The sequence below is a fragment of the Bidens hawaiensis genome, unplaced genomic scaffold (genome assembly GCF_021521415.1).
Source record: "Bidens hawaiensis isolate Kalapana, Puna unplaced genomic scaffold, B.hawaiensis_p1.1 tig00010926_1, whole genome shotgun sequence".
Taxonomy (NCBI): domain Eukaryota; kingdom Viridiplantae; phylum Streptophyta; class Magnoliopsida; order Asterales; family Asteraceae; genus Bidens; species Bidens hawaiensis.
Genome location: NW_027491844.1, coordinates 718,232 through 736,160, shown reverse-complemented (window position 1 = coordinate 736,160; position 17,929 = coordinate 718,232). Strand labels below are relative to the sequence as shown.

At 33.1% G+C, this 17,929-nt stretch overlaps 1 protein-coding gene across 1 annotated transcript; it reads right to left on the bottom strand.

The window, feature by feature from the left end:
* Positions 1–719: 719 nt before the first annotated feature.
* LOC143536773 (O-fucosyltransferase 29-like) lies at positions 720–5,037 on the bottom strand. The gene is made up of 9 exons (XM_077030689.1): positions 4,613–5,037; positions 3,885–3,975; positions 3,720–3,796; positions 3,513–3,601; positions 3,236–3,425; positions 2,486–2,667; positions 2,034–2,136; positions 1,613–1,941; positions 720–1,147 (listed from the first exon to the last, which is right to left on the bottom strand). Exons 1-9 carry the CDS (start codon positions 4,886–4,888, stop codon positions 760–762), a joined length of 1,725 nt encoding a protein of 574 aa, XP_076886804.1. The 5' UTR covers positions 4,889–5,037; the 3' UTR covers positions 720–759.
* Positions 5,038–17,929: the final 12,892 nt, after the last annotated feature.

Below are 17,929 nucleotides of genomic sequence, written 5' to 3'. Positions count from 1 at the left end.
TTATATAACCGTATGATGGTCTTTTTCATCTCATTAAAATAGTATACTATGTATAAGTGCTTATGTGATTTAGGGTCGGTTCTCATACTTAAGTAACTAAAATTGTCTCTGAATTGCACTTGTCCATACACATAAAAAGCCGTTCAAGGCAAAATTACCGAAGGGCTTTTAAGGTGTCCTACTCTCAGTCTCTGTGAGAATTTTAGTCTCATGCTGACATAGTATATACATGTATTAGTTTATGAGTGTGTGTTAGCCATTCTAAAAAAAATAAAACTAGAACACATAACACTGTTTTGTGTAACCACATAACTGCATATGCTCATTCCATACAACATTGACATGTTTATATAACGCAATAGCACGTGAGATTCATACAGGCATGGACATTGTGCCGTGTGTGGCTATTAACAACTCAACGCTAGAATTAATGTTAACATTATTTAGATAATATTATAAACAGATATATTTATAGAAAGATAAAAGAAACCAGATAAGGTTCCGTTCGGTTAGCATTGAACTTCAAACCGAACTTACCTACTTTCGGTTACTGCTACGTTACAAAAATATTACAACACTCGAAGGAGGCCAAGTCAAAACACTTCTCTATACACAATTCTTTTCACACCCTAATGACAACAATGGACATTTTGAGAAATTATAAAATATAAATACAGCAAGGAGCCAACTTTAGCTCGAGATATAAATTAAGGAAACCAGAACTCAAACCTAAAACCACCTTCAAGTTTCTTGTTGCCATTAGTCAGCCAAAAAGTCAACCCCACCATTTTCCTCTATTGATGATAATCCTCCATTTACTAAGCTTTGCACATTATGCACACCTTGATCTTCTTCATTGCGCCCATATTCAGTTTCCGCTTCGGGGTTAAAGGCTGATTTTGTAAGGGTTTGGTTTTTGTTGTCATGGTTGGAAAACTTGAAGGGCTTTTTGCAAATACAAGTTGAAGGGTATTCGTGGAATTCACCACGCCCGGTTTTCATCTCATCCGGTTCGCCTAAAAATCCTTGTTGGGCGGCTTTAACCTTTTTAGCAAATGATTCCCATGGTATCTTGTCGCGTTTAAGAAACAAGGCATTAAGCTTTTTCGCATTTGGACGAATGGTTCTCTTATGCCCCATGTACCTCCTTTTGAATGCCACCAGAAAACGAGAAATATTTAGTTGGTCACACAATAAGGAGTTAAGAAACCAACACAAATTTTATTTTTTATTATTATTATTATTATTATTATTATTATTATTATCATTCAAGGAATGGCCTATAGAATAATAAACAGTGCATGATTTCATTGACCTAAAATGTAAATCATAAACGGTAATTAGGGGTGTTTGGATGTGCGTTCTGAAATTGATTATGTGATAGCTTAGTGAGCTCACAAATACCGATAGCTACGTCATATTTGATAGTGTTTGGGTATTGACAAAAAAAAGACATTAGTAGAAAAAGATGTTTGGGTGTTCGACAAATTTAGGCATGCAAACAATTAATAGAAAAGGACTGCGAAAATGACATTGTTAAAGAAAGCAGACATGTAATTAAATGGGACTAAAACTTAGGTTAAAGAACATGTAAGACAATAATTTTACATACCTTCGACCCGCAAGAATCTTCGCCATGTTCCCATTATTATTGGTGACAAAAACATCGCTTTCGTCACAAACGATATAATCAATGGCAGCAAGCCGTGAAGAATAAGGAAGAAAAGGCTCAAGTTCTTCACTAGCAAGCATTTCCTTTGTGTAAAAATTTGGAAATAATTCCCTTAAAGGCTTTAAAGTTTCTTCCCCGCCATATATTTCACCCGATGCAACATAAAGATACGTGCTATTTTCAAAACCGAGGGCCCGAAGCATTAAACCTACTTCATGAGGTGTAAGAGGACATTTTCCTCGTTTCCGCTCTCCATCAGGACTTGTTTCCTAACAAGAATAAAAAACAACAGATATTGTTAAAAAAGGTGTTTGTGTAAAAACATTTTTTGGAATATAAAAATGTTTTATTGCAATCTTACGGGTAATGTTGCCCATCTTTTCCTGATTTCACCGAGCTCGTTTCTTTCTTTATCGCCACCACCGTAGTAACAACCCGAAAATGCAAGCATATCGGGCTCAAACCTGTAAATAAACACATTATAAAAACATAAATTAATCACACATTATAAAAGCATATCGGGTCAAAAGGGTTGAAAGTCACCCATAATGTCCTTCAAATTTTTGCATCTATCTAAATTGATTTATTAAATAAAAATTGATATAATTTATAAATTAATCATTAAATAAAAAAAGAGCACAAGGGAAACGTTATTCCAGCCGTTTTTCGGCCTGACCTGATGAAGTCCATTACCCATCCCACACGACCAATACGTTTTCTAAAAAGTGTCAAAACTACCACTAAACTGTAACATTTTACATCTATTTGTGGTCAACAGTTTCATAATAAGGTCAGGTGCATAACATTACAAACCTCAAGTGAATTGCAATGTAGCGAGGCGCCATCTTCCTCATTTCCATAACGATTTTCTGACCAAGATTTTGTATCGGCTTAGTGAACCGTAAAGCATGATAATTGACCCGACAACGCAGCCTTTGTAGCTCTTCATCAAGATCATTAGCAAGCCTATAATCAAACTTTGTTAACTGAACAACCTGCACAATTCAGTTATACCACTAATCAAAATACTATGTCAATATTGTAATAACAGTCACCACAAAAACTAGTTACAGTTTTATTTTTTTAAAACAGAAAGTGTTTTGGGTGAACCCGGCCCAAACCACGCTTTGGTCCATTATTAAAAACCCGGGCCTGTATAACCAAATTGAACCATAAAAAACAAGCATACTTTCATAACCGAGCCCATAAAAACTAAAAACGACTTTCGTTATTGAATTTATGGATTGTAATTTTTATACTTTAATATTAAGTAACCTTTTTATTAAAATAAATGGTATAGCCCAAAAACTTTAGGTCAATAGTAATAATAAACTAATTATTAGTTAACAAAAAAATTCAGCCCCAGGTCTGTTTTTTTGGTTTTTTACCCAAAAATATCAAGCCCAAACAGCAAAAATCAAAAACACCCTACACCGAAAAAAAAACGGAACCGAATGGTTATCAAAAACCCAACAAACTAATTTTCGGTTTTTGGTTCAGTTTGAGCCCAAAACCGACCCCTACTTGAAAGTAACTCATTTTAGGTTTGATAATATATCTTACGCTTCTCTTCACGAGTATTGGCAATACTTCATCAATATAAAATTGGGGTTCTGATTTCCTCGGGACCCGCATCGTGTATGGTGGTTTTTCAAACGATCTCATGAATTTATCCGGGACCCGTTTGACAACGGGCACGTCCCTCGCTAGAAACGATATGAACCAATTGACATCAAATATGTTGTCAAAATCGCTACAAAATTAGAATGATATTATAATCCAACAACATTTTTCTCAAATACGCAACATGGGTTAACATATAATATATACTTTTATTTACCTGTTGTCTTTCCAATATGAATGATGATCCAACTCGGGTATAACTAAAGTAGCGTTTAGAATCCGTGCAACAACTACAGCATCAGTAATCTGCATATTTAGAAATGCTTAATGTTTCTAGAATATAACATATAACAATATCACAATAAAACTTTCCATTAATAGAAAGTAACAATATTAGCAACATAAACATGAGTAGCAATATTACCCCTGTTCTTTGTTGGTTCAACCCACCACTTGCAGCAATTAATAGATAACCATTTGAAAGCCGTTGATTAGTAGGAGCTGCGTTTAATGAATACGGAGTTTTGAGGATATTTTTCATACAACAAAGCTAAAAAAACGTATGGTTATACGAGAAAATAAGGCGTACGTGCATAATAAGGGCTTCTCTCACTGCATCCATAGTAGAATTTTGAGAAGTCGGATTTCCAAATGTCGACTCGTGTAGCACTTAATCGGCCCTAAGTTTTAACGAACAAAAGGAATAGTATTAGTAGAGTAATGCAATATGTGATATTATTAGATCAACAATGTTGTTTCATGATAAAGTAAAATGCAAACCTGCCCAGAGATTAAATAAATTAATTTAAGTCAATACCTTAACGAAAAATCAAACACATCATTTTACACACATACGTATTCAAACATTATATCGGCTGAAATTAGGCCACAACATGTTAAGACATATACATATTTAAACATTAAGGTGCTTTCACAGTTCCAATTATCATGTTATTCTAGCAATGCAACACACAAAATAAATAATAATCAAATAAAAAGAAACAAAACTTTAGCATAAAATGTTCTTCTAATAGAAATTTGGAAATCAGCTTCAAAATATCAAAATTAGATATCTAAAGACAATAACACAAGAAAAATTAAGAAAATTAAATACCCTTTTGAATTTGTGGTATAAAATTCTGCTTCTGCTTCAAAAGTTTAACTTTTTTCTTAAATAATTATTAAATTCATCTAAAACCCATGTCCAAAAACCACACAGAAGTGAGATTAAACATATAAACAACAAAAACATTATGTGACAAATGTTTATTATTAATTAATAATGTATAAAACAAATACAGTTTGAGAAGCATTTACCACTTTTTTCTTCCACAATCTTCTTGTAACAAGTCTGTTGGAATAATACCCGTCAACATCCGAAGCAACACGCCCAGTAAAAAACGAAATCAAACCCAGAAGAAACAACATCACCCCACACACCACCGTCCACGAGATCCGCCGCCTCTTTCCACCACTCACTGCCGCCGTCTCCGGCACCGACCATAGCAAACAATGGTGCTTCTGCTGCTGCTTATGATTATTAGTCAAGATGAAAACTTTTCGAGTGCATCTCCAAGATTTAGCTACCCCCATTTGTAAAAAGTAAAAATAATAATAATACTAATACTTATCAAGAAATACATGTTTCAAATGAGGGCCCTGAGATTGTGCATTTCGCAGGAATTTAAAGCAATGACAGTTTGCTGGGAATTATTAATAATATTATTATGCAGGTTTGGTTGTAGAGAGAGAGAAAGGGGTGGTGTTGTAGAGAGAGAAAGAAGGACAGATTGAAATAGAAAGAGTTGGATTTTGTGTAGATTACGTTCAAATTTATTGATTGATTTCCACATTATTATTATTTATTATTTATTATGTATTTATTGGAGCGGTGGTGGGTCAGTGGGTTCAGGATTGATTGTGGGTGTATCATACACCGTGTATGTCAGCAAGCTGCAACAAGTTTGCAGGTGGTGTTAACGCCGTTAGACCAAGCCATCACCACCGAATCATATCATTTTACGTAGGGGATATGTAAATAATTGGCAACTTATATTATTATTATTATGTATTTATTTATTTTAGTTTATTTTCTATAAAGGTAAATGTTTTTTTTCTGTCTGTCGGATTTGAAAGCAGGATATTTAAGTGCTTAAGGGAGTTTGTCTCTATATACTGCATGACTTTAGCTTATTTATTATAAAATAGTTATAGCCTTATAGGTATGGGTGTTTATTGAATGGGTTTTGAGGGATTTTTGTTATCTAAGTTTTGGTTTACTAATAGAGAATTTGAAAGAAATTAGGATTAGAATTCAATACACAAGATAAATAGAAAAAATAAATGTATCATGCAAATAGATAAGTTATAGTTAATGATGATCTAAGGGTCTAATAATATGGTGATCTTATGGAGATGTTCTCACGATGAGTATGTTATTTGGAGTTTTAATTTCAAACAAGAAGAGGACGATTGCAAATCGAAAGCCAACAACTCAAAGATCGTTGAGACGATCATAATGGAAGCCTCACATGTAGGGTTCAATGTTTCATGGAAGACATTTGTTTGGGTAAACATTTAGTTGCTTTACATGGAGGTTACAGCATAATAGAGTTCCATTAACAATGAATTTGTCCATTTTACTAAGCTTAGATTGACATTGCTAACCATTTATTTCCGTTTTGCCCATTCTCGAAAGGAATTCGAGACCAACTTTGTCTATGGAGCGGAGGAGTTTCAGCTAAGAGGTTGAGCCATTCAGTAGCTTAAGAAGAGCGTGAGCGGGTAGTGTTTTTCTGGTCCGTCACAGGTGAAACAAGTTTTTCTCTTTTGTTTCTAGCTCTTTTGTTTATATAGTCCATTGTCCTGCTGGTTTTTTTTTTCCTAATAAAATGACTACTAAAATGTTTAGCTTCACAATGATTTTTTTAGTTTACCCATTTCAAGATTGATATTGGGGAGATCAATTTGTAGGCACCAATGAACGCAATTTGGAAGTTTGTGTCAAACATGCTACGAGGAAATGTGATGCTTTTTGACCATACGTACGAAAACATCCATATTTTATTGTATATATTTTGTTTTATACTCACTTTTATCATAAACCCGTAGCATTTTGTACAATAGTATCTACAAAGAAAGCTGCCATAATAGATATGGCATTTTTTAATATTTAATTGAAGATAAATTATGTGTTTATATGTGTGAACTCAAATGCATATAAACGTGAGATAAAAAAAGCATGTTACTTAAATATTTATTAAAATGTAAAAAGCGGATCCTTGTATAATGGCTTATTGGATTTTTTTAATCCAACTAAAGGCTATTGGCTGATAATAATTTCAATTAAGTTTATCGCAATTGATGGTCCAAAATCTAAAAAAAATAGCTCTAATTGGTTCCCCTTAAAAAAAAAACTTAACGCCGTTAACCTTTTTATGAATTTCAAACTGGCTTTTTTAGGGTTTTTGATCAGAATGATGATGTGGGTCGATTGATGCAAAACTTAGTTCGAAACAATGCTACAAATGGCTTGATTTTTGTTAATTGGAAGTTCAAACACCCGATTTGAAGCACAATCAAGCATTTTGAGCATCATTTCGAGCTAAGTTTATATCAATCGGTCCATGTCCTCCTTCTTGATCAAAATCCCAAAAAAATCAGTTTGAAAATTTAGAAAAAAAAATAGCGTCGTTAAGTTTCTTTTAACGAGTGACCACTAAGAGCCAATTGTTTTAAAATTTAGGACCATTGGTGGCGATAAACTCAGTTGGGATTATTATCGTCCAATAATCTTTAGTTAAAATTATTAAAAATACAATAAAACTATAAACCTAAATAATCGGTATCAACAATACACAGGTGAACCGAACTTGAAAGTAAATTTATTTTATTTTATCGTTTGATAGTGTTTAACCAATTCTTGCTCATATTCTTTTATTCACCTTTAAATAAAATTATTCTTTGAAAATTTAAATAGTTTCAAATTTATATAACCCGTGTGTTGTGGCAGGTTTGTGAGAAAGGAGATGAGAGCGTGAACATCTGAGCATCGTAACGCGAATAAAAACAAAAACAAAAACAAAAACAAAAAATATATATAACTAAAGTATATATATATAACAAAATTAAACCCAAAATCATTAACTAAAAGTGATAACATAGGTTGCCACGTATAACGGAGCGTTATCATAATTCATAACTAAGACCAAAGATTTAAGCAACAAACCAAGAACACTCAATCCATTAGCCACCGTCACCGGTAGCCAAAAATGGCATAGGTGAGCAACCAACAAGAAAACCACAACCGCTAAAAGGACCAGTAAAAGGCTACTGGACCACCGTTGTTGCCAAACGACCGCCACCAAGGGTTTCCGAATATAACCCGACAACAATCAGGCAACCACTTCTGCTACCCTCTACCAAGTGTCTTCTACACTGGTGGACCAACACGACGGATGGAAATCCCTTGCAATGCACCCACCGCACCACCGATGACATGAGTTTCTGAATAGTTAAAGGTGCTTTTAGTTAAATTATATTACATGGATAACAGTGACGGCTACATGAATTTTAGTCAGTAGGTAAAGGTGCTTTTAGTTAAATTATATTACATAGATAACAGTGGCGGCTACATGAATTTTAGCCAGTACGTATAAAAAAGGTCGACCTCGAACGTGTAAAGTCAACCTAAAACTGGTCAAACCAAAACAAGTTGGGTCAAAAAAGATTATATTAAATAAACTACTTAAAGAAATGTAAGCATCAAATACTTAAACATAACATATTACAATTGACCTATGCGTGATTTCATCTTTTGAAAACGATCATTTATAGCTTCATTCATAACACTTGCAAATGCTTATTTTCAACAACTACAAATTACAAAATGTTCCTGTAACACCCTAGGCAAATCCCACATTAGCCGTGGACAGGAGAGATCTTGGTTCATAAGTAAATGTCCTGCCTCTTAAATCACCAACGTGTTTTGGGCTTAATGGTAGTGGATGAGAGGAGAGCTCCACAGTTAAGCGTGCTCAAGTGGGAGTAGTAGCAGGATGGGTGACCTCCTGAGAAGTCTCTACCTGGGCAACCGAAAACAAATCCGTGAGCTCTTTGTGGGCAAAACGGACAATGCTGGTGGTGCAAGGGGTCAGATGTTACAAGTGGTATCAGAGCTACTCCTGTGCAGTTCGGGATGGTGGGGCAAACCTCATCAGAGAAGGTGAGTACCCGGGGTGTCACGAGGTACATCTTAGGCGAATCCCACATCCTAGATTGGATGGTGGGGCAAACCTTATCGAGGACGATGAGTCCAAAAGGGGGGGGGGTGTTTGTAACACCCTAGGCAAATCCCACATCGGCCGTGGACAGGAGAGATCTTGGTTCATAAGTAAATGTCCTGCCTCTTAAATCACCAACGTGTTTTGGGCTTAATGATAGTGGATGAGAGGAGAGCTCCACGGTTAAGCGTGCTCAGGTGGGAGTAGTAGCAGGATGGGTGACCTCCTGGGAAGTCTCCATCTGGGCAACCGAAAACAAAGCGGACAATATTGGTGGTGCGAGGGGTCGGATGTTACAGTTCCATTACTAGGGATGGCAATGAAACCCGAACCCGATAGGAAAACCCGAAACCCGACATAAATGGGACGGGTAATACCCGACCCGTTAGGGTTTGGGACAGGTTTGGGAATAGTTTTCAAATTTTTTGCGGGTTTGGGACGAGTTTGGGATTTCTAATATACCCGATTACCTGACCCGATAACATAGACCCATTTACCCGATTATATATCCGATGTGCCCGATATAGCTTATTATATTATACATATACTACATTCCAAATATATTATTTGACGAAACTTGTTTATGCCAATTATTTGAGATATTTCACCTTTATGGTAACCATCTTTGTAATCGATTAGTTATATTTTGTCAAAACCCCGGTAGAAACCCGGCGGGTTTTGAGCCGGGTATACCCTACGAGTATTTTGTCAAAACCCGATAGGAAACCCGAAACTAGATGGGAAAACCCGAAACCCGACGGGTAATTACTCGATTAAAACCCGACGGGTTTGGGATAGACTTTTATAACCCGATATGGTGTGGGAATACCTAATCCCAACCCAAACCCGACCCATTGCCATCCCTATCCATTACATACTTGAGAAGTAAAACAGAAGGCACTTGTTTGTATCTCACTCTTAGGCTTAATTGTTAACTTTCAAAGCAAAATTAAACTTGGCTTGAAAAGTTGGGCTCAAAATGTTTGGTTCGGGGCACTAAAAAATTATGGGCGGGCACTTGAGTCTTTAATTCTAATATGCTAGACATTTATAAGGAAGCTATAGACTTGAGGAGGTGTTTATACCCTTCCAGACCAAACATTAGACCCGTCCCTGATATATAAATAATATATGAATAAACATATCGATAATCTTATATGGATAAACATAAGAAATTCAATGTGAATATTAGAGCATGTTTGGAATTGAGTTTGAAAAACACTTATTGGCTTATTGGGATTTTCAAAAAGCCAATAAGTTAAAATGTGTTTGGCACTCATCAAAATCCTTTTTATTTTAGCTTTTTGAAAACGTTAAAAAACAGTTTTCTAAAAGCGTCACTTTTTAAGATGGTTTTTTGAAAAAACCAATAAACCAATAAGTATTTTTCAAGCTCAATCCAAAACATGCTCTTAATGGTGATGCACTAACATAAATCTATACTATATATAATATATAACTAAAGGGTAAATTAAGACACCCATTTTAAGTATTTTACAATCATTAAAGCATATAGTACCATCTTCATTAAGGGTACAAGGGTCATTTTAACCTTAAATCTAATGTGCATTTTTTGATTATTCAAATAGTTACAATTTTAATCCTTCAAATTTTGTAAATTTAAATAATAGTTACAACAGTGGTCCTTTATCTTTTACCTATATATTCTTATAATTTCATTTTTAACCCAACTTTCCCCCACGATTATTAAACGGTCATAATTTTTTCATATGTCAATATTTTTTTAAAAAATTTATACCATAAAAACGAGTATTTTATTCTCTTTAATTTAATTACCATATTGCTATCGTTTTCGAAGTTAACAAAAATTGCATTGGAGAGTGTTACGAACCCGTTTTGATGGTTTTAAATTAAACCATGAGCCAAAATGTTAGTAACATTTTTTCTCATCAAAAATCGAAATTGAACCATTAAAATTGAAACCCGACCAAGGCAAACCATTACCAATAGTTAGGTTCCGATTTGGTTTGTTCTTTGATAATAAATTGAGTTTAAAATAAGAATTATTAATCTATCTAAACATTCATTTCAAATTAAGTACCAACTAATAAACTATTTAAGAGAATCATAATATAAACAAAGATAATTTTGGTCACGTAAATGATAAACCTTATTGGAATAAATAGAAGACAAAAATCATAACAAGAACAAAACCGAGAAAAAATCATACTAGAATTTAGGCTAAGCTAAAGTTATAATAAACAGGCTTACTCGTATTAAACAAAATTTGCTCAGTTGTATTTTAACTATATCTAATATATATATATATATATAGGGGATGGATCTTGCGAGAAGTCAAGTTGCAGTCAGAAGTGCGAGAAGTCTTTCTGGGCCACTCATCTAATTTTCAATCTTTCATCATTAAAAATATATGGAAAGGTTATAAAAGTAATATAAATGTATTCTCTTTCTAATTAATATATATAATTAAACACATGAGTTATATTTCTAACTAATATATTAATCTAATTACAATAACTAAAAGATTTAAAAAATTAATAAATATATAATACAATAAATTTATGTTTTTTACCCTATTTTTTAAGTTCATCCTACACAACTATAATTTTTTCCTACACCTCTTCAAAATTTTGATACATATCTTTAATTTTTCATACACGTCTTAATTTTTTTTCCTACACATTTTCAATTTCTTCGTACCTATGCTTTTCGTCCAACACATATTCAATTGTTTCCTACGCATATTCAATTTCTTCCTACACATCATTAATTTTCTTATACACATCTTAATTTTTTTCCTACACACATTTTATTTTCTCATACACAACATATTTTTTTTCTTACACAACTACATTATCTTCAATTGTTTTCTACGCATATTCATTTTCTTCCTATACAACATTAATTTTCTCATACACATCTTATTTTTTTTCCTACATATTTAATTTTCTCATACACAACATATTTTTTTTCTACACACCTACATTCATCGTACACTTTTTTTTCGTCCTACATATCTTCAATTTTTTTCCTACGCATATTTAATTTCTTCATACACATCTTCAAAATTTTCCTACACATCTTTAATTTTCTCATACACATCTTATATTTTTTTCCTACACATTTTCAATTTCTTGGTACACATTTTTTTCCGTCTTACAAATATTCAACTTATTATTTTTTTTCAAAAGAGTAATCAATGACGAAGATACTATTTTGATTAAATCTTATAGATAAAAAGTTGTTTATTGGTGAAAAAAGAACAAAGTTAGATCTTACACTAACATATAATGAAATAAATAAATTGTAACTTACAAATCATAACTTTTGGATATTTATGTTTTGAGCTTTTATTTAGGGATAGATGAGAGAAATTAAATAATTAATTATTTTATTCTACATAAACTAACATTTTCATATTTATTTTAATTTCTTTCAAATTTTATTAATTACAATAAATGCAATAATGTTTCAACCATTGATTAATAATCTAATGGTTGAGATCACTTTTTGCACTTCTCGTTATAAAAATCACTTCTGAAATGAACCTAATATATATATATATATATATATATATATATATATATAATAGAACATATCAAATACCACATAAGTAAATAATTAAAATTTCAAAATGCCTTCAATATTTACGGTTAGCTTCAGTTTAACCGTGAAACCGAACCATTTAACGGTTTCACAGTTTCAAGCGAAATAATGAGCACCCATAAATTTGTTATGTGATTACAAAAGTATGTGTTTCCGCTGCATTGCGCGGGCATCCGCCTAGTATAGTATAAAGTAGATATATGAATGAAAGTTTAGCAAAATAAATTACAGTATGTATTACGCACCAAAATATTTGAAATGTCGGATGCATGGCTAACACCGTTTGCTGTTGGCCCTAAACTGTGAGTTCCGAAGTTCTGTGCTGCAAATTCAAAATTTTATTATCTTTATATTCTTTTTATAATTCGTTTATTTTACGATTATGAATTTCCGATTTATAAGTCTAAATTATTAGAATGAATGGAACTGCAAAAATAAACACGTGTAACTTTGCTAAATTATTAAAATCAGTTGTAAAATAGTCTTTTATTTTAATATCATGCTAGAAAGATTGATAATAATCACAACATAGATTTTTTCTATGTTTTAGATATCTGTTTTACTCTTATGAACATAGATTTTTTCTCTGTTTTAGATTTCTGTTTTACTCTTATGAGGATATACATAAACCTATGGCCGAACCCAAGTCTTGAAATTGTTAATACTCATTTTTATGCGTAATATATTTGTTTTACACATTCAAAAAGTGATGTGTAAAAGCAATCATTGTCCACGATCGTATAACCAATAGTCTTTTCTTCAACTTACAAAATCACCTTTTTTTTTTAATTTAAATTTTCCATTGATCGTTAGATTTATCCTTTAGTTACATATCAACAAAATGACATATTTTATATACAAATCAATGTGAGATAGTAAAATTGAAAAAAATAAATCAAATCAATATTAAATCAACTTTGAAAGGACGAAATTAGATGGCGTCAGTAATTATGTAGGTCGTTAAATTATTTTGGAGATTTTTTGATTGGGGGGCCTTGGGTCTTTCTAGCCCTTGTATAAATTGTCCTTTTATTCATTATTATGCCTTTCGAACCAATTTTGTGATGGACTGGTAGTTGGCAAGCCATAGAACCCCAACATTTATGTTATTGCCTCATTAAACCTAACAAGGGTACAAGAATAGCTTAGTGGTATACATTTTAACAATAATTCATTCAATTCTCTTTATACTCGTTCGAGTTAGGATTTTGAAGTGTCGTTGATAAGGCATTTGAATTTGAATTTGAGCGGGCTGTGTAACATCATAAACACGTATGGACCCAAGGATGATTTTAAAACGGTCAAATCATATCTAGTAGCAGTCGACATTTTTTATAATCTTTTTTAAAACAAGCTAGATATTATATTGACTAAATTATAAATTTTGTGTTTTAAACATAGTCAATTTGTGCATCGGGTTTTTTAGAATGTTATTTCACATTATGATCTTTAAATGGCAAAAAGCCACGTTTTTTGTTCTTTCGACTAACGGTCATTCATTTCATCACCGAGTGAAGAATATCCATCTTGATCCCCGAAAATTTTTGGGTCTTACCAATCTCACGAAATGATGTTCTCGATCTCAAATTTTCTTCTATGTCATCTCCATGTCATTGCCAAAACCCCTCCGGAATATTCATACTGATCCCCGCTCTATGAAAATATTTGTTTATTAATAATAATCATCTTATAGATGTTATTATATATTTAATTTGATATATTTTGTCATTTATTGCATAGTTAAACACGCTTATATATTTGATTTGAAATTAAAGTCAAACTTTAAGAATTGTGCTATAAATTGCTGCTAAAAACTTATATTCCTAAAAATATGAATTTTAACATTCATTTAGAACATTTTATATTAATTATAACTAGTAGGTTTACCCGTGCTTCGTGATGGGGGCATGAAATTGATGATCCGGATATCAGTCTTTTCGTATTCGAACTTCGCAACTTAACACACCCCAATCCATAGTGTATTTTACAATCACACCAACACTTCACCATGTCTATCACCTTTTTTTTGTTTCTTTTCTATCTTTTTTTTACCAAAATTTCTGGTCAACCAAAATAACCATATTGAAATCACAATTATCACACCCACAACTATCTTAAAGCAAAACTACCAACTGAACTAAAGCTAAGATAACCATCATGAAAACATTACTGGAATAAGGTCAAAACAATCAAAGCTGTAGAGGAGAAATTGTTATCAAAACGGTAGAGTACAAATCGTTTATACACCAAACTATTAAAACATACAACTCATATCAATCAAACGAATTTAAACGCAAAACACCAAACAAAAAAGCAATTCATCATATAACTGAATGTAGACGAAGGATGTTACAACGAAACAAATAATGGCAATGAAAATTTCATCAAAAACACAAATCGAAAAATATCAAAGAAACATATAGCTCTCAGATGAAGCTAAGCTCATCATCACAGAGTTATCATGGTTAAGGAGGCTCAGATAATTTGAGAGGTACCATCATAGCCTTCAACTTACAAAGCCGCCACCGAATGCGTAGCTCATCTAACCGTCACCACCTGTGGCTGGGGTTGTTGCCGAAATGTGACAGAACCTCAACGCCGTCGCCGCCTAAGACGACCTTAGCCGTTGGCAACGACAGGCTAAGTCGCCACATAAACCAACAAACTCAATGTCGCCCCCGCCGCCATAGACGGTCAGAACCGCCGACAGCGTCAGGGAAACAGTCATGTTGTTACCATTAATGATCGCCGGGGCACTGCCACCAGCAGACGACCGCCGCCTAGGGTTCGTAAAACGAACCCGGCAACAATCTTAGCGGTGCAAAAAACAGAGTCATAGCCTTCGTCGCTGTAGCCACCGTCAACGACCATCTGTTGAATCACCGTCGCTCCCTCTCTACAAACCCACGGCAGCCGCGGGAAAGGAGTCAATACAGAGAGCTTTTAGAGAAGTGAGAAACAGTTGAGATCTCAAGAGGTTGAGAGAGAGAGAGAAATAAAGGTAACAGATTGAAGAGATCGATAAGCGAAGAAAGTAGAAAACACGTATCAGTAACCGTGTCATGATTCTGATGCATAATATACTTGTAACATATGCATCAAAAAGGCTATCACTACAACAGTATCAAAATGTGAGAGGACCCAAACTTCTCAATTAATATATATATAATAATATGTATATATAGTCAAATGTTACTCCATATCGAAATGTCAACGCATATATATACCAATAAGGCTCGATACATTTATCAGAGATCATTGTTGGTAAGCACTATCGTACTTAATACGTGCCCAGAAACACTCAAGATAACTATATATTTCAACCAAGTTGGCTGTATTTTATAAACATTTGTTGCCAAATTGCTTATATTTTATACCCATACACATTTAAATGGATCACAATATGAAGTACTATGTTGTTTAATATGTTTCAAAGTATTTTTGCATACCTTATTATAGGTGTCATGTTATCTCGAGCATGATCCCGACGAGTATTCTGGCAGCTGAGATTCCTAGCTAGCTTCGGATCCTTAATTAGTAACCGACTATATGTTATATTTATTTTGCTTGCAGGCTACTCAAGCCTATAACAGCTTACAACGACTATAATGACTAATTTTCACTTGAAAGCTCGGAGAACCAGTTGAAATGCACATGGAGGAAGAACAAGTCCACCAACAGTCATGACGGCTATGGTTCCTGATTTTTAGCACTTCTAGTTATTTTCTTTTCCTATATAATGAGGCTCTTGTAAACAAATAGGACACACTGCATTCACCCACTACACTATTCTTTATACTCTAATCATCGTTTGCAATCAGTTCTTGAGTTGTAATCACTTTTTCATATTAATAAATTGAGGCAAGTGATGATTTTCCCCTCCCGAGGTTGTTTTCCAGAGGATCCTCACCAGGATCTAAGGTTTTTTCCTCGCTATATCGTTGTGTCAACCCTTTACTTTTACCGCAACCACTTATCACATTGTTGAAGAACACTCTACCTCACTTAACGAATTTGTTCAATTACTACTTCGATAATTTTTTACCAAAACACCTTACTGATTAAGGTTGTTTTGAAGATGATTAGTGAATGTGCTATTTAAGCCTAAGACTATTATTTTCGGTACATGTATAAGTGGTTAATATTTTTCGGATTTAGAAGGATGAAGTCATGAAGTCATATTTACCTGTTATATATTGGATGACTAGTAACATGTGTGCTTTGATGATAACTCGATGTATAGTCAATCTTGATAAATCTTGAAAAGGCAATGACGTGCTACATTAAAATAGAAATGTTGATAAGAAAAGAAAATCAAACTATAATGTTGGAGGTAGCAACTATATTAGTATGGTGGAGAATTTTAAGATAAAAGATAGTGTATAAGATAACGATGACACAATCAGTTGTGTTCTCATCGCTGAGAGCATTGAAGGATCAACAAATCTTATAATGGATGCAACGGTAAAACCAAAGGTGGGTGTGAGAGAATTATTGAGTAAACTAAACGACACATCGACTGAAACTTTCTACTTCTAGTAATTTGAGGGCAAGTTATTTCTAAGAAAGGGAGAAGATAAAGAACCAGTTATGCAAATGGCTAACGTATACGTGGATTAACTTGAATGCAATAAATAGTGAAGAAAAGATTTCATAATTTAGGTATAACATGTTAGTTGTTTTGTCATTCAAGTCAAACAATTCCCATGACTTGTAACTATTTTGATATTTTCTGTCCTTTTTTTTTGTTTTAGTTTATTTTTATGAATTCTCGAGTTAATCGAATGAAGTTATTCGAGACCTAAAAACTTGAAGTTGGATTCAAATTAATATTTGAATTTTGGTTGAATTTGAGGTTGATTCGATTACCTCGAGTTTTGAAATATGAAGATGAACTTAGAAATTCAAAATAAATTTGAAAAGAAAAAAACAAATTATAAACTAGTATTCAAATACGGAACAATTCAAATTATTAAGAAAATAAGCTAGTACTTTACAGTTTACAATAATACAAACGCCATTTTACTTGAAGAAGTATGAAAAAAATTGGTTTTGGAGGAAGACTTAAATATGGATAGCGTATAACCTTATTTGTATTCATATAACTAGTAAGAGAGCCCGCGCGTTACGACGGGAATACAACTTTGATTTGGTCCATAGGAGGTTGTTTTGGTACCGACGTTTTCTATAGTAGAATTTGCATTCGGTATAATGTTGATGTGGGTTTTAAACATGTCGACGTTACTTTGGGTTTAATATTTTACAGTTTTACACTTTTATTACATGATCGCTTGTATAACATATTGATTATAATGATGATGTTAAATGATGTTTTTTTCTTAGGGGATCCGTCCATTGAAAGACCCGTTTCTCACATTTAGTTTTCTAGGATTTGAAGTGGCCTTCACAGTTTTGATTGGAAATAAAAGATATAAATAAGTTCTCATCCGTTATGTGGAATTGAAATATAAACATTTTTCAAAATCAAATTCGCAAATATTTTGACAATTAATGTACTTCAAGTAATAATTATCCTAACATTGTTTAACAAACCAAAAAAGCTTGTTTTTCTTCTCTTGTAAATACACCTCCTACAAATTATCAAACGTCTTACTATATTTACTCTGGCTATATAAATCAATAATATGTAATCGAGTTTGCAAATCATGAAGAAATCGAAAATTTAAAAGTTTATTAAAATGTGTAATAAATTATTCATTCAAAACATATTCCACCATACATTTTAGGAAATATAATTTGTTTA